This window comes from Erithacus rubecula (assembly GCF_903797595.1).
Source record: "Erithacus rubecula genome assembly, chromosome: 26".
NCBI classification, from domain to species: domain Eukaryota; kingdom Metazoa; phylum Chordata; class Aves; order Passeriformes; family Muscicapidae; genus Erithacus; species Erithacus rubecula.
Window position 1 is genome coordinate 2,142,076 of NC_136678.1, and position 17,700 is coordinate 2,159,775.

General features: G+C 45.1%; 2 protein-coding genes across 5 annotated transcripts in view; one reads left to right on the forward strand and one right to left on the reverse strand.

Annotated features, from left to right (window-relative positions):
- The window catches only part of BNIP5 (BCL2 interacting protein 5), a 70,511-nt gene that overhangs the window by 28,220 nt on the left and 24,591 nt on the right, over positions 1-17,700 (reverse strand). The window lies entirely within an intron of this gene.
- Positions 1-17,700, forward strand: part of KCTD20 (potassium channel tetramerization domain containing 20) — a 41,199-nt gene that overhangs the window by 20,314 nt on the left and 3,185 nt on the right. For 3 of the 4 annotated variants that reach the window (XM_079327169.1, XM_079327170.1, XM_079327168.1), the window contains exons 2-7: positions 10,087-10,283; positions 10,911-11,190; positions 12,219-12,321; positions 12,772-12,892; positions 13,811-14,008; positions 15,673-15,783. In XM_079327169.1, coding sequence (XP_079183295.1) covers positions 10,136-10,283; positions 10,911-11,190; positions 12,219-12,321; positions 12,772-12,892; positions 13,811-14,008; positions 15,673-15,783 — 961 coding nt within the window. In that variant the 5' untranslated portion in view covers positions 10,087-10,135. Of the gene's footprint in view, positions 1-1,438; positions 1,460-10,086; positions 10,284-10,910; positions 11,191-12,218; positions 12,322-12,771; positions 12,893-13,810; positions 14,009-15,672; positions 15,784-17,700 lie in introns of all 4 variants that reach the window. The other variant, XM_079327167.1, reaches the window with a different exon arrangement.

Below are 17,700 nucleotides of genomic sequence, written 5' to 3' on the forward strand. Positions count from 1 at the left end.
TTCAAAACACACTGGTAAAGCACCAGTGCTCATCTTGAGAGATCCACAGTGGACAGTGGCTGTGCTAAAAACAAATAGGGAAATGATAAAAGCTAATTTATAAATTATAGAAATTATGTAAATTGTGTATAAAAATATATACATATTTTTTCCCACTGGTGTGGGACAACATCTCTTGGTGATTAGAGATTCTTGCTGTTTGCATTCCCCCAGCCTCTTAACCAAGCCACAGGTGCTTTAATGCACCTGTATCTATACAGATGAGAGAATTGGAAATTAAAGAAATAAAATCTTGTCCCCCAAACCAAAAGTAATAGCAAGCTTTTGCACATAAAAGTTAGCAAATTAGTGACTTGTTTTGGGGTTTTTTTCTATGTTGTATTGCTTGTTTTGTTTGCAATGAGGAGCTGTCTTGCATTCAGACTTGTCAGGACATGTGCTTTATCACTGGCATGAGGAAAAGTTTCCTGCCTGTTTAGACTCTCTGCATTAAAAATTATGTATTATTGATGATATGTGATAGCTTTGATTCTGTTGTTTTGTGGAATTGTGTTTGGAGCAGTCTCTGAGCAATCCAGCTGTATCTTAAAGGAAAGCAGTACTAAATAGAATTGATTGATTTAATATTTGAGCTGACAGAGGGTAACATTTTCAGGAGATATAAACATGTATGGCACCAGAGCACTTGAGGGAAAGTGGTGGTTCTTATTGAGGCTCTTCAGCCATACACTGATAAAATAATTCATTTTATCCTCAATTACTGTGAATTTGTTTGGGCCCAAGTCCTGGGCTTAGGAATCCATGTCCACATTCTTTGTACATAACCAAAAATTCTGGTGGCTGATTCCTCTCTAAGGGATATGTGGCAGGAGGGTGTTTTACCAAATGGCATCTGGGGTAGAATAGAATAGAATAGAAAGTAGGAATAGAATAGAATAGAAATAGGAATAGAATAGAATAGAATAGAATAGAATAGAATAGAATAGAATAGAATAGAATAGAATAGAATAGAATAGAATAGAATAGAATAGAATAGAATAGAATAGAATAGAATAGAATAGAATAAGAATGCAATAGGAGTAGAATACAATAGAATAGAAATAGAATAGAATATGTAATAGAATATGTAATAGAATATTTAATAGAATTTTCTACCACACAATTCCTCAAAAACTGAATGAGGAATCTGGAGAGAGAGAGAAAAAGATATTAGGGAGGCTTTTACTGAAAAGACCCAAAGCTGTTAGAGCACAGATAATATTCCAACTTTCCATGAATTAGCTGCAGGGACTTTTAAGCTGAAATATTTCCATGAATCAGCTGCCTGGGCTTTGGGGGAGTGACCAGAGCTGCTACAAGGGTTTAAACTGCCGTTCTTGGCTGTGGCCTGGTGCCTCCCTGTGCTCCAGCAGGATTTGGGATCCTGGGATTTGGGAGCCCCAGCACGGATGAGCCGGCAGTAAGTGAGGGGTGCTTGGCAGAGGGTTCCACCAGAAATGTGGGTGAGCAATTCTGCTCTGAACTTCTTGCAGGTGGATCAGATTCTCTGTTAGAACTCCTACAGAAATCCTCCTGTCCTTATGCTGTTTGCTGCAGTTTATAATTGAAAAACTTCTTGTAATATAAATGCAGGAATTGAAATCCTGGCAATGTGGATCCAAGGTTGATTTAACTGCCTAAGAACCAAAGTTGAGAAATAAAAGTTTTTTGTTTTTTTTTTTGTTTTTAATCCAAAGGGATAAGGCGACTCTTGCTTTTGTGCTTTGCTGAAGTTTGTGGGATTTTCTGAAAGCTTTAGAAGTACTTTTGCAGCAAGTGGTTGAACAGAGAGTGCAGCCAAGCTGTTTTCTGCAGCACTTGCTCCTGATACAGGCTTTCACCTGAGGATTTGTAGCTTAATTTATCACAGGTGAAGAGAGTGTAACTCACAGGTGTCACCTGCCTTAAAACTTTATTTAGCTCAGTGTTGTTTATTTTAGCAGGGAACATTTGTTTTTCCTGTCTCTGCTTATATTTGCAACAGCTCATCTTTTGCCACATTTTTTCCCCTTTTTTTCTAATCAGATCTGAACACTCTAACCTTCTGCCAAGGAAGGAGGTGTGTGTTCTGTATGGGCATGGCCAGCTTTATTAAAAATGCTGAATTGAATCAGATAGCAGGGGCAAAGCTGCCATTGCCATAGTGGTAAGAAGCTCTTTATGAGGATCAAATACAGTTTTTCAGATGACTGTCTTTATTCCAGTATTGTGAGGAAACACCTTTACAGTTTGCTTGGGTTTGCTCTCTAACATTAATACCCTGGGCCTCAGAGGGAGGGAAATAAAAAAACAGGAGCTTGTTGCTGTGCTGAGGAATTTTGCTCCCATGGTGGAACATTGCTGGATGCATTTCATCTGTTCTGTTGATGAGGCTGCCACGGTGTGACCTTCCTATTTTGGGAAAGTCTGTGATAGGTTACATCCAGTTAATAAATCTCCATTATTTTTCTGCAGGTGTCAGTCTTGGTGACTGTAAGTTGGCAAAAGAAAAGCTGCTGTGAGTGTGGGGCACTGGTGAGGGGTCAGCTCAGAGCACAAACTGAGCACTGGTGGTGACAGAAGGACCTGGTGACCCCCAGGTCATAAATCAAGGTGTGCAAGTACAGTGTTAAACCCTTAAACCCATATTGCCAACTGTAGTTTTGAATTGCATTTGTAGAAACAGTAGATTTTTATTGAGCCTCAAGTAAATGAGTCAATAAACTTTGCTAACAGTGCAGCACTATGCACAGAATGGGAGAAACAATCAAGCATTTCATCAGCCTCCTTACTGCCTCTTGCCAACATTTTCAGGCTGTCCTGCATTGCATCAGGCCTGCTGGACATGATTTTCCATCTATCATTTGAAGCCAGATGGAAAATGAATCCTCTGTATATTGATAGAGTTATTTCATAACAAGGGGAAAGCTTTTTGTCATGTGCCTATGCTGGTCCAACCTATAAATCAGCTTTTATTGTCTGCTTGTGTTTGTGTTGGGAAAATGAAATGATCAGTAGGAGGTTTGTGAAGAGCTGCAGTTAGGTGTTTTCTCTCTGGTGCAGCCCAGGTAAATGCACTTCCATGTTGTTCTCAGTGCTCCAGGTTTATCTACAGGTGCCAGGGAGTGGCAACCCCACACCTGCCAAGTCTCACCTGGCCCTGAGCATCTCTGTTGGTTCAGGTGCACAGGGCAGTGCCTGGGGCTCAGCCTGGAAATGATTTCCCTGCTTGGGAGGGACATCAGGAGAGAACTCCAGGGACACCTTAGACCCCCTTACAGTGCCTAAAGGGACCCTGAGAGAGCTGGAGAGGGGCTTGGGATGAGAGCCTGAAGTGACAGGACATGGAGAGTGACTTCCCAGTGCTGGAGGGACAGATGGGATGTTGGGGAGGAATTGTTCCCTGGCAGGGTGGGCAGGGTTGGAGCACCCTGGGGTAGTGGAAGATCCCTGCCCATGGCAGGGGTGGGACTGGGGGGGCTTTAAGATCCTTCATAGTTACAGAATGAGCCATCAGGTCTGGTCTAATTTTTTAACAGAGAACATTTCACTTTTTGTCTTTTTACTGGATGAGTTCCTGTCACTGCACAGCCCTCTGGGATGCCTCCCTGCAGCTGGGAGGTTTTTAGTGCAGGTGAACTCAGCTGACAGGCAGAATCCTTGGGTTTTTGTCTTTTTCTCTCTCTCTGGGTAAGTCTTCATCTGATGATCAGAAGCAGAGTTATTATGAAAATTCTAAGTTGGATTGCTACCTACTGGCCAATATTATAATTTTTCATATCAAGTTTGATGGCTGTTTATTTACTTAACCAATACTACCCAGGGAGATTGTTATATCCATGCTGCATTCCCTGCTGTGGTTTAGACCTTACAGTGTTTCTTAGGTACAGGAAACACTTTTTATTTATCTTAATCCCATGAGATTGCCCTTTTTCTCTCCAAAGTAGAAAGCCAATCATTGCTAATTTGTTTCTCTGCTTTTGTGTTTAGAGAAACTTTTGGCATATTCTAAGGAGACCTTTTAAGAATTTATGCTGTATTTGGCTGATAGAAAGTTTGTTTTCTTCCTAGTAGCTTCTAGGGGGCTGTGGTTTGGATTTTAGCTGGAGAAAAGAGGTTGATAACACAGGGGTGGTTTAATTATTGCTGAGCAGAGCTCACACAGAGCCAGGTTTGTTTTTTACACAGGAGCTGGGGGGACACAGCCAGGCCAGCTGACCCAGGGAGGGATAATCCACCCCTTGTGGCATCATGATCAGCATACAGAGCAAGGGGGGATGTTAGAAATTATGGTGGTTTTCTTCCCAGGTGATGGAGCACTGCTCTCCTGGGCATGGCTGAACACATTCCTGCCCAAGGAAAGTGGGGAATTAATTCCTTTTTTTGCTTTACTTACATGTGCAGCTTTTACAGAGTTGTAGAATGCCAGACTGACTTAGGTTAGAAGGAACCTTAAAATCCATCATATTCCACCCTCTGCCATGGGCAGGGATAATTTCAACTCTCCCAGGCTGCTCCAAGCCCCATCTAACCTGGCCTGGGACACTTGCAGGGATCCAGGGGCAGCCACAGCTGCTCTGGGCACCCTGTGCCAGGCTCTGCCCACCCTTCCAGGAATAATTCCTCCCCAATATCCCATCCATCCCTGCCCTCTGCCAGTGGGAAACCATTCCCTGTGTCCTGTCACTCAGTTCATTGTGAGCAGCCCCTCTCTGGCTTCCTTAGATCCCCTTTATCTCCTAGAAGATGCTCTGAGCTCTCCACACAACCTTCTCCTTTCCTTTAGCTATTAAAATATCTGGATCTCAACCCACCAGTCACTCCCCCCATCCCACAGGGAGCAGTGAACAGTGGCTGTTTGGGGCTCAGTTGCCATCTGGGGTTAAAGCAGGACACAAATTAAAGCCAGGCTTTAGGCACAGTACAAGGACGTGCAGCTCCATTAGAAATCCATCTTGTTCCAGTGCAGGGCTGTGCAATTGGGTCAGGCACGCCCTGTGTGTTTCCTGCTTGCTCAGATTTCTGGGAATAATTGTACATGGCAATGTTTTTGTAGACTTAAAGGAGTGTTGTCACCTTAAAAAATGAGTTGTTGAGAGTTTTATTTCAGTCGTGATGGTTAGGCTGTGGTTTAGGGAGAGGGGAGGATTGTTCAGCAGCTGATTCACTCCCTGCTGCTCCTTCCTCACAAGAGGTGCAGTAAAGCCACTCATTTCTACTATTTTTACTCTCTTACACCTTTTCTCTGGCCATGCCTGATGACAGTGAGACCCTCTATGAGCTGTCAGGGTTTTACTCCTCAGTGGATTTTGGCAGCTAGGATTTTCATGGTTTTTCTTTGCAGTTTCTGTAAAGTTCTTCATACCTAAAATTCTCTATAATGACTCTTTAAAAAAATTCCAATGATAAGGAGTATATATATATAAATAAGATGAAATATTGTATTTATGTAATACAATAAATAAAAAGTAGAAACCAGCACGTTTGTATTGATGCTTTTGTTTTTTATCTTGCTTAATGAATGTGCTGGATCTAAATGAGTTTTCTCTGCTGGCCACGTTGGAGTATTTGAGTTTTTTTTCATGGCAGTGAAGCCATTCAGCTCCTGCAGGAATTAGGTGAGAGCTGTGTGCCTTGGGAAGTGGTTTTGGATGTGTTTTTGACTCCTCAGGGTGGGGAAGGATAATGTGCTGAAGATGTGACAGTCTCTTTGCATTCCAGAACATTTCCTTAAGGATTGCAAAGAACAGGGATCAGCCTCTTTATCTCTGCAAAGCATTTGCAGTATGAATTGTTTGTACCAATGGTGCATTGCAAAATTAAAGTGTTTCCACGTTGTGATTAAAAACAATTTAAATATGATTTCCATGGTTTTGCCTGAACAGAAAATAAGGCTCTAGATGAGTTCAAATAGAGATGATTTCAGTGGGGCCACCAGAACAGAGATGTTTGTGCAGTTCTTGTCATTGTTGTGTTCCAGAGGAAGGAGGAGCCCACATGTTCCAAGTATGGCAAAACCAGCGGCCAGAGCCAGATGGGAATTTTTATTTTTGATTCTAATATTGATTCCCTTTAGAAAATTTAAAATCCCAGCCTTTCTCTGATCTCTAGTGCTGAATGTAACATGGGGCTTTTGCTGCTCCTGAGCTCCCAGCTCCCATATTTCATCTCCTCTCTGGACTGCTCCTTACCTGATCCTTCAGGATCTGAGCACACCGAGTCACAAAAGTGAGGAAAGACATCAGGGTGCCTGCTCACTGCCCTGTTTTCTCTCATAAAACACTTCCCTGCAGTGCTACCCAGGGCTCTCAGGAGCAATGAGCAGTTAATATTTGTAAAAAGCTTTGAAGCTGAATGGTGCTAATTATTATTTATAGGCATTCATTCTCGCCACGGGCAGTTCTCCTTGATCCTGGGCATGAAAGGAAACCAGGACATTTGTAAGCTGGTCAGGCAGGAGTTTGGCCTTGAAGTCTTTATGTTCCTGTTTCCCCACTGGGTTCTGGGTGTGTTTGCAATATATTTGTCACGTTCAACGACTCATTTGGGGATTTATTGTACCAGCCAGATGTGCCAAAAGATCTTTTCTCATTTCCCTCAATTCTGCTGACACATGACATGCAGGATTTGGGCATGCCAAGAGGAGACAGGGAAATGCCATCAGCCTGAGCTGGGACAGATGATCAGGACTGGATGTTCCACTTCCAGGAAAGAGGAAAGTCATCTTATGTTTGGGAGAGCCACCACCTTGCAAAGAGCAGCTGTTTTTAGCAGGTTTTGCTGGTGCTTAATTTCATGTAACAGAAAAGGAGAAAGGTGTCAAACAGTTGGAGCATTTTCCTCTGACAATCCTGCTTGGCAGATTAAGCAGCAGAAGGGGGGGAATGACAAAGGAAAATTGGTGCATTTTAGTTCCTGCATAGCTGGTGATAGTTCTGGAAATAATTTCTGAGCTGCTGTAGTTAAGGACTCTGCTGAGGGGTGTGCAGGGTCTCTGCTTTTAATTCAGAGTTTGAGGTGATGAACTAAATTTTCAACATTCACCCAACCCAATTTGGTTATTGTGAAATTCAGTCTGTTTTTTGACATCACTTAAATGGGGCTTGTAAGGCAGAGCTCTGGGGAACTTATGGAGTCTAAGTGTCCCTGAATAAAGCTGCTCTTTGCCTTCATGTACTCTGCTTATTGATCTGATTTCCTGCCTAATTTCTCCTCTCTGCTGAGTAATGCATTAAATAATCAAGAGATTGTTCAAGCACTGCAAGGGGAGCTTGTTGGCAGAGCTGCAGCAATTGAGCACTCCTGGAAGAAAGGGGCCCAAGAATTTTATCTTGTTTCCTTAATGCAGTTCTTGTCAGCTCACAGAGCAAATTCTGTTCTCTGGTGGCATCAGCTTTGTCAGGGGTATTGTTTCAATATAGGAATGTTAATGTGGGGGGAAAAGAGTTCCTGAGTCACAGCCCAGTGGGGTGTGTGCTGCTCTGAGCAAGCTGAGTTTTGGTGGGAGGTGTCCCTTGAGGTGCTGCAAGGTCCCTCCAGCCTGGTTTGGGACTTCTCCTGACAGCCAGCAAGTCTCAAGGATGGCTCCCCTTAAGGGTTGGGGTTGTGATTATGTATCTGCTCAACCAGAGTATTCTTTTCCCCATCTCAAAATACTTTTCCCTAAGTAAATCAACCTGCATTTTAAAAAACAGGTTTTGGCTTTCAGTGCAGTTACCAAATTTTAGAGCATTTTGGTTCAGATTACAGGTTGCAGAATGTTCTGAGTTGAAAGGGACCCACAAGGATCATTAAATCCAACTCTGCAGTGAATGGCCCATGCAGGGATTGAATGTCCAATCTTGGTGTTATCAGCATCATGCTCCAGCCAACTGAGCTAATCTCAGGGTCAAAACATACAATGTAATAATTCAGTGAATGTGTTTGAAATCACAGTATTGGTTGTATAATTACTTTAACATTTGCAGTCTTGAAAAACTCCATTTCCTCACTATAATTACAGTGCTGTGAGACAGGGGAATAGTTGATTTTTTGTTCCACTGGACATATTGTCAATTCTGCAATTGATTTAAAGGCTTTGGGGGGGTTGGGCTTTGGCTTTTTTTCCCTCCAGGGTGTTTTAGAGTATGTGGGTTTTCATATTTAGATTTCCCTGCACACCCCTGTGTCCCACTGCCCAGCACTGCTGGACTTTCTACCACCCCTTTGCTGCTCTGACACACAAGAGAAGAGGGCAAGGATTGCTCAGGGTGTCCATACAGAGTTTGTTCAGGGAAAAATTAGTTCATGTGTGACCAGGTCCATCCCACTTGAGATGTTAGGAAAGGTTCTTCCCCCGGAGGGTGCTGGGCACTGCAGGCTCCCAGGGAATGGGCAGAGCCTGAGGCTGCTCCTGGGGCAGGGTGGGGTTGTTGGGCTGTCTGTGCAGGGCTCCATGATCCCTGTGGGGCCCTTCCAGCTCAGGGAGTCCATGGTTCTCCCTGGAGGATGGATGCTTGGCCACACAGCTCAGTTGTGGGTGCTCCCACAGGGAGCAGGGAGGTGGATTCACACCAATGTTCTCCAACTCCAGATATTCCATGAGCCTGTTCCCAGGTACAGGGCAGCATCCACAGGGCTTTGTGCTGGGACTGCTGGGGGGTCCAAGGTCCAGGCAGCCAGGACAGGAAAGCAGCCTGGAAGGAGTGGGGAGAGGGAGTTTCCCTACACTGGGTGTTCTGGTGAGAGGCAGTGCTCCAGGACCCTTGAGGGCTCCTTGTGTCACTTTGCTGCCAGCCAGAGCCTTTAAAAAAAGAAATGGTGTTCTTGCCAAAAATCTTCTTTGGATGACCATCACATGATGTGTAAGCAGCAGATTTTTTTTTTTAATATACAGATATAATAATGCTGGAAACTTAAAATTGGGTTTACAGAACAAAAGGAATGAATTGTTAGTACATTTTTTTAATTATAACTAAAAATAAAATGCTTAATTCAGACTGACAGTAACAATGGGCTTGAAACTCACCACTGAACTGCTCATTAGGGCCTTCCCCCTCAGCAGGTGCTGCCCAGGAAACTCAGCAGCTCTGACTTGGCATTTTTGCTGTTTTATTAGTGCTGTGTTTTATCTGCTTTGTCTCTGCCAGGCATCAGAGATGGCACCCACAGGCCCTGCAGTCTTCCCTCAGCCAAGGAAGGGCACAGGACAATTGTTCTGCAGGGGGGAAAGTGGAAAAATTCATTAATGAGGAAATTGGTGTTTTATGTTTGAGAGAGTGAAAGGAAAACACTTGAAGCCAAGAAAGGAGAGCTGGTTCTTGTCCAGGGCAAAACAAACACCAGAGAGAAGGAGGGAGAGCCACAGCAAAGAGATCTGATCTGTTAGGAGACACAAAGCAGTGAAGTGGATCTCAAAGACAGGAGGAGGAATTTTTCTTGGGAAGGAAGGAAGCTGTGTCTGTGCATGTGCTGGAAGAGCATTGCAGCTGTGAGTGGCAGTGGTTAAAGCATTGTGGGGCTGTACTGCACTGTGCAAGGGTTTCTTGTGAGACTGCAGTGGGCTAAATACTGGGGGGAGCATAAACCAAGAAGAAAAAACCAAAACCAAGCAATGAGTGGGAGCAGGGAACCTCCTGGTCAAACCTCAGAATGCCTGAGTTGTTAACTGGGAAAATCTGATATTTCAGGCTGTAACCTGTTCCAGAGCTCATTTGTCCAGGGCTGGGAGTCAAGAATATAAATATTTTTAAAGTTCTGTAGAGGTATAGAGAAGTTGCCAGGAAGGTATTTGAAGGAAGACACATCTGATCTAAAGACATCAGTGGCTTTAGACTTAGCTTTAGAAAAAGTGAAGATCTATAGATTAAATAGATTTAGTAGACCCCTGATTACTTTAAAATCTTTTTTCCCCTCTTTCCAGGTGAGAGTAACTAGCATAACTAGCACCATAAGCCTCTGAAACAGTTAAATCCCTGAAGAAATGTCTTTTGAGCCTGAGGGACCTTATTCGTGGCAGCAAATGGAGGGATTTGAACTTCATTGCTTGGGAGTTTCTTCCAAAACTAACAACCTGGGTTTTCTCTCCAGCTCTTCTCTTAGGAAACGCCACCAACTCCTCACAGCACGGAGGCCCAGCATGAATGGGAACTGTGCTGGGGGCACAGACTGGGTGAGGAATCTGGAGTCCAGTTGTCCTGTGGAAAACAGAAGTGTAGCAGCCCATGAGTCAGAAGAAAGTTCTGTGGTGTTAGGAGGTCACAGCCCTGCAGTTCCCAGGACTGAGGGTAAGGATAATGCCCTCAAGCTCATAATCTCTAAGGGATTTTATTTTTTGGGCTTTAAGGGGTGTTCTGTTTTGGAAAATGTTCCAGTGTCACAGGGCAGTGTGCACTGGGGAGTATGTGCCCTGCCTGTGCCAGGCTGCTCTAAAGGACAGGAGTTCACAGCAGAGTTCAGCATCTTGGCAAGCCCACCCCACAGCAATGCCCTGATCAGATCCACTGCAGCCATCTGGACAGTCCTGTGTGCCCACCAGGGCTGACACTGGGCACTGCTGCCTTTCACCACTCTGCTGAGGTGTGTGCTGCTGCTCAGCTTCCTGTGGGAGTCCTGCCAGCAGGCTGGCTCTGTGTTTATGGCCTTGCTTAATTCCTGTGCTCCTGCTCTTCAGATAGATCTGAATCTATCTTGCTTTGACAGGGAACATTAAGCCCCATGGCTCACCAAAACATCCAGCTGCTGGTTCAGTTCAATAACAGCTTAATTTTATGTCATATAACATCACCCTGACAGTTATGGCATCCTTAATTATTGCATGACTCAGTTTTCTCATTTCAGTAGGAAGTGTTACTATGAAATGATGTTTTTCAATTAATTCTCTCTTCCCCTTGCCATGTTTGTTTGTCCCTCAGGTTTGGATTCTGAATGCCGACACACCACCTGCCCAGTAAGTCCCCAGATCAGTGGCATGCTGTCTGCTCCTGAAGAACCTCACACCTGCCATATCCCAGAGGGAAATAAGAGGCAGCTGGAATATTTCAATAGCCAGGAACGCCATGGGTGCTGTGCATTGTCTTCAAGCAGCAATTCCCAGACAGTAGCTCCAGAGAAAGTGACCCTGGTGGTGGATGGCACCCGCTTTGCAGTGAACCCCCAGATCTTCACTGCTCACCCTGACACCATGCTGGGAAGGTGGGTCACTTCTGGTACCTTCAAGACAGTCTAACTTCTTTTTTTTAATGGAATAAACATGTAATGTTTGTATTGTGATGTCATCTGTACACACGGTGACCTCAGAATTTGGCTGTGAGTGAAGCCCAGAAGACCTGACCAGATAGAGAGTTGGTAGTTCTCTAGATAAGTCTTCCTTTGGTCCATGTCCATCAGAAAATGCACACTTTTAGCCAGAGGTGGTCTCCTTTTGCTTCCCCCCCAAGTGTTTGCCTGTTCTGTCAGCTGAGCATCTGTCCCCAGCTGATAACCTTGCTCCTGAATGGGGAATATGATAATGCTCCATCCCCTCCTGCTGCCACCTCTTGACACTCTCTCAAAAGAAAAGTTACTCAGCTCATGCTGAGAGGTTGGAGCCTGTTGCTGCACCAAGAAATCCTCGTGTGCTGTGTTTTCCAGCTCTTTCCCCCCTCTCTGACCAAAGGGCTCTGTTGTGTCACTGACCCTTGCATGGGTTATTGTGTAAAACAAGGCATGTAAAGCCATGTGGAGTTACCTGGTGTAGGTCAGTGCAAGGACTTTATTGAAGGGGGATTTTCTGCCCTAGGACTGATCTGTTCTTTTGGCTAGTTCTTTAGGGTGCAGTAGCCTTAGCAACAGAGGCCAGGCCTCCCTGAGCCAGCTCTTGTCCTTATTTCCTAAGGAAGAGATTGGAATGGAGGTTTAAGTTACTGTATCTCTGTGTCACTGCTGGGCTTCATCATAGAATCATGGAGTGGCCTCAGCTGCAAGGGACCTTAAAGCTCAAATCATTTCACCCCCTGCCATGATCAGAGACATTTTCCACTATCCCAGGTTACTCCAAACCCTGTCCAGCCTGGCCCTGGACACTGCCAGGGCTGCGGCACCCACATTCTCTCTGGGCATCTCTGCCAGGGCCTCCTCACCCTCACAGGCAAGAATATTTTTAACCCCAGTACATCAATTTGTCCCTGGAATAAATACATTCCAATGTCCTTATGCACTTACATGTTTCTTTACCTCTTCAGAATGTTTGGGCCAGGCAGGGAATACAATTTCACCCGGCCAAACGAGAAGGGCGAGTACGAGATCGCAGAAGGGATCAGCTCGGCCGTGTTCCGCACCGTGCTGGTAAGGGCAGCCTGCACCTGGCACAAAAGAGAGAAACTGGCACAGCTGAGTCATCTCCAGGCAGTGCACCCCCTGGCACACTCTGGTTTGATGGTTTGCATTGTGATTTCTGAAGAAAAAATATAGCAGGTTTTGGTAGAAGTCCGTGTTTCAGATATTCGCTCGTGTGGTGCTGTTGTAATTCCTGAGCTGTATCATGACCTTGTGGTTGCAGATAAATACATATTGCATAGGAGATGCATGGAAAAATTTTAACTGCAGCTCATCATTTATCAGACCCTGCAAAAGATGTAGATTCTTGACAAGAAGGGTTATTTTATTTTACTCAAAGCTATAAATAGTTTAAGTATCTCTCCAATATTAGTAAACAAAATAAAAAGCTAATTAAGATTTGTCATAGTCCAAGTTGTTCTTAATTTTTCTCTCCAAAAACTGTGCTTTTATTCACAGGATTATTACAAAACTGGAATCATTAACTGCCCTGATGGGATTTCCATCCCAGACCTTCGAGACACATGTGATTACCTCTGCATAAACTTTGATTTCAACACAATCAAATGTCAAGATTTAAGTAAGTATGGAGAGAAATCAACTCTTAGGAGATCATCTGCAGGGTGTTCAGCACTCTGATCCTGATTCAGTGCCATTCTTAATCTTGTGCTTTAGTTTAAGCATGAATATGTGGATTTCACTGGGGCTCAAGTTGCATTTAAACAGCTTATTTTTTGGCTGTTGCAATCCAAAGTGAAGTGACTGAAACCTTCAGAACACAGGCACTTTGCTCCAAAAGCAAATTATAAACATTTTAGTCTCTTTTTCTAACAGAGGCTGGGCAGAGCTTGCTGTTACTGCCAACAAAATGAAGGCTAAAAGCAGGATTAGAGCCCCTATCCAAAATGTACCAGAGAATCATGAATAATTTAAGCTAAAGGCTGATGGGCAGAGCAGGAGCCAAGGATACCAGATCTGGAGAGCAGTAGAATTCCTGGTTGTGAAGGGATTTGATTTGGAGCAGCTTTTTGGTGGGCATGCTGGCAAAAAAAAACACTTTTAACACTGGCAGGTCTGTGAAAGGCACTCTACTGAGAGGGGTGTGTGGTATCATAACACAGGCTGTGGGTGGAATTTCCTGCCCTGTTCTCTGAGTGATCATAGAGAAGGCAGCAAAATGCACTTTCAAGGGCAGAGGTTATTGCTGGAAATTCAAGTTAAGTATCATAATGAATTAATTATTCAGTCTGTTACTGTTTCACTGTATTGATTGGAGCGTGGTGGGTTTTTAATGGGAATGGAATGGTTCTGCAGTGAAATTTGCATCCCATTTGAAATGCAGCCTGCACTTCTGACTTTGCCAGTTCTGGATCTGGAGGCTGTCAGTGTGTCTGAACATATGTTGAGCGTTTTGTCTGAAGAGGAATTCTGGCTGTGCTCTGGAATCTGGGAAGTGCAGAGCTGAGATATTTTCATGCTGTGCTGTGTGTCCCCTCAGGTGCTCTGTTACACGAGCTCTCCAATGATGGGGCTCACAAGCAGTTTGACAGCTACCTGGAGGAGCTGATCCTGCCCATCATGGTGGACAGTGCCAGGAAAGGGGAGCGTGAGTGTCACATCGTGGTGCTGACCGACGAGGACACCGTGGACTGGGATGAGGATCACCCACCCCCCATGGGAGAGGAGTACTCACAGAGTAAGGGCTCTGCACCTGCTCCACACACATGAATGTCCTGGTTTGGAGGACAGGTGTCTGCCATCTTCAAAGCTTCTCTTTGAAATGGAGAATGTAAAACCCTCTCCCTCCAAATGATTATAATTCTGAAATTAAAGGCCTGACAGGCAAGATACGAGAATTAGGAATAACAGTTCTTTACTAGGAAAATTAAAATAGAAATGCAGTATTGCAAAGAACAATGCCAACCCTGCCAGAGTCAGAATCCAAGCTGACACCCATCAGTCAGTCAGGGTGGTGGCAGCAGTGCCATTCAATGGTGGCTGCATCCTCCTGCAGTGGCAGATGTGGTTCAGCTGGAGCAGTGCTCCTGGAGAAGGTGCAGTTTTCCTCTGAAGGTCCAGAGATGGTGTGGAAAAGTCTGGCTTGCTTCTGGAATCCAGTGGAAAGATGAATAACTTGCTGTCCAAAATCTCAGTTTTTATCTGGGTGGGAAAGGCTTGGCTCCTCCCCTGGCTGGAGCATCTCCCAGTGGGATGATGGAATTTTATCAGTCATGCACTGGGACTCACTGGCCATGAACAGGAGATATTTCCTGGAGGGAGGATGGGCTGTGGGAAAGATAAAGATGATTGCCCAGCTGGTTTAAAGGTGGCCCATTAGCAGATAATGTGTGCCAGGAGATCAGGGTCACTGCCCCACCCGGCTGCAACAGATGGGGACAGAATTCACATTTCTGGCCACATCAACCCAACACAAGTAATTATGTCCAGACCTACAGACTGGCATCCCCACCAGTGCTTTATTAGAAAACTTTTCATGCTTTCTTTCAATGGACTCCATTCAGGTATCTCTGACTCCTTCCCTCATAGGCAGCTTCACACAGCACTGACTCCTTTTCTTACAGGCAGCTCTGCACAGCTCTGACTCCTTCTCTCCTCTGCAAGTTTTCTTCTTCCTTGTGCGTGACTGGCTAACCCCAAGCTGTCCCTTACCTTAGCTAACCCTGTCTGTCCCTCACACAACATCCCCTTACCTTATCTGTTCCTTGCACAACCACGTGTCCCTTTCTCCTCACAGCACAGCCAGCAGACTCCACCTCAAACTGCATCAGACTCTCAGTCTTAAGCTCTAACTTGTGGCCAGCTGACCACTCTTTTATATCACCCAAACTCACTGGACAGGCACAGATGTTTTCACTCCTCAGTAATCAGAACAGCTATAATTCATCAGGAGAGATTACCTTCTGTACTGTCCTTTCAAGCTATCTTCCCACACCCAGCCATAAGAAAAGGACACATTCCCAAACTGGTTTCCTCCAGGAGGAGATGCTGGCATGTGGAACCCTGATTTGTGTGCTCTGGAGACAGAATGCCTGGCTAGTTAGAACTAATCCCAGCACTCACTGCACTTGTCCTTCTGTTTCTGCCTCCCCCTCAGCCTTTTCCTGGCTCCTTAGTGAGGGAATATTCTTTGCTTTACACTCCCATCACCACCCAGTCTATCAATACTGTGATGTGCATCTCTGCCCTCCCACAAGGAAGTGTAATTAGTACCAGTGAGAAAAACAGACACCTGAAGTAATTCCTGGAATCCACACCTGGCTTTTGGCACCAGCAGGGCATGTCAGAAGCAGAGAGAAGATTCCTCTTTGTAGATGCTAATCACCTCTTTTCTTTCTCAAGTCCTTTACAGTTCCAAGCTGTACAGATTCTTCAAGTACATCGAGAACCGGGACGTGGCCAAAGCTGTGCTGAAGGAGCGGGGCCTGAAGAACATTCGCATTGGCATTGAAGGTAAAGAGCTGCTCAGCAGGGGAAATGCACAGCCAGGTGCCTGAGCAGCCAGCACAGCCTGAGTTCTTCTGCTCTCCAGGCATTTCCTTGTTTACTCTGTGTTTTACATTTATCTTTGTGAAACCAGTTAAAACTTACGTGTTTTTCCTTTACCGTCTTCCACTGAAATTGGCCAGGGGGGTTAAAAGTTAAAGGAAAGTAGAAGGTACATGACATGTATGAGAAAGACTTGTCTCCTGAGGAATGAGTAAGCAGGAGTCAGATGCTTCCACCTGCTGGTCCAGGCATTCCCTTAGGGAGCTTGGAGAATGCTGGGCTCTGTCCTGGGAGAATTATTTTTATAGTTGCTGTGTTTGCTCACAGAATGGCTGGTGCTGTGCAGCACCTGCAGACTGACTGCACACACTGCTGCACCCTCTTGTCAGAGAATCATGGAATTAGTTAGGGTGGAAAAACACTCTGAGATGGTTGAGTCCAAGCATTAACCCAGCACTGCTAAACCCACCACATCCCCAAGTGCCACATTCACACATTTTTTAAATCCCTCCAGGGCTGGTGACTCCACCACCAGGGCTGGAAAAACCTGGGGGAGGAATTTTCCCTGATATCCAATCTAAACCTGTCCAGCAAAGTTTGAGGCTGTTTCTCTTGTCCTGTCCCTGTTCCCTGGGAGCAGAGCCTGACCCCCCCAAGCTGTCCCCTCCTGTCAAGGAATTGTGCAGATCCACAAGGTCCCTCTGAGCCTGCTTTTCTCCAGGCTGAGCCCCTTTCTCAGCTCCCTCAGCCACTCCTGGTGCTCCAGCCCCTTCCCCAGCTCTGCTCCCTTCCCTGGACACTCTCCAGCCCCTCAATGTCCTTCTTGCTATGAGGGGCCCAAAACTGAGCCCAGTACTCAAGGTGCCTCAGCAGTGCCCAGCACAGGGGGACAGTCACTGCCCTGGGCCTGCTGGACAGACCATGGCTGGTACAGCCCAGCTGCCCTTGGCCTTGTTGCCCACCTGGGCTCATGTTCAGCCTTGGTTCCTCATTTTCTCCCCACATACCCTCACAACATCCTCATAGTCCTCCTGATTTATCTGCCCCTTTTTCCTTCTCATCCTCACTGGCTCATCTTTTGGCACATGGGGATGACCTGCTCCTGGAGCTTTTAAATTTTCCTTCTTGAATGATGTCCAGCCTTCCAGGATTCCTTTGCACGTGAAAAGAGAACAGTCTTTTGCAAGCCAATAATTATGAATGTGAAATCTGAGTATTTGTCTGGAATCTGAGCATTTGTCTACTGAGCTCTGTGTGTGTGTCCCACCCTGACCCCACAGTCACTCCTGTCTGGATGCTCTGGACCCCTATTGTCCCTTTGGGAGGTGCAGTGAAAGTGAGTGGCTGTCTGTGTGGTTCTTTGACCTCAGGTGCTCTAAGCACCAAACTCCAGAGCTCTTAGGCTCCTACTTTGTCAGGTAATCTTAAATAAGCAAAGCAGCTAATAGTTAAAAAGGTTATTTATTACAAAGCACGTCAGTCTCAACAGGCAAGCAGACATGCAATGGCAAATGCAGTGGCAGTAGCAAAGCAAAAGCAAGTGGCTAAAAGCCACAATGGCTAAAAGCAAGAACTTTCTCAATACAAACTCTTATATAGAATTTTTACAACAAGCTAAGATGCAAACTCAGACCACCACTCCTTAACCTGTTAGAATTCTCATTCCTTAGCACACCAGGTTACATATAGAACTACACATAGAATCTGTTCTTGTTCTATCTAAGAAATGTCAGCAATATTCTTACTATAAGTCTATTATGCCTAAGTCCTGTCTACAACTGTGGGCCTGGAGCCTCTGTTGGAGATATCAGTGTGTTTCAGCCTTTAGTAGAACTCGCTCTGCTACTGTGGCATTTGAAACCTTTCTAAAAGCGTTAGAAC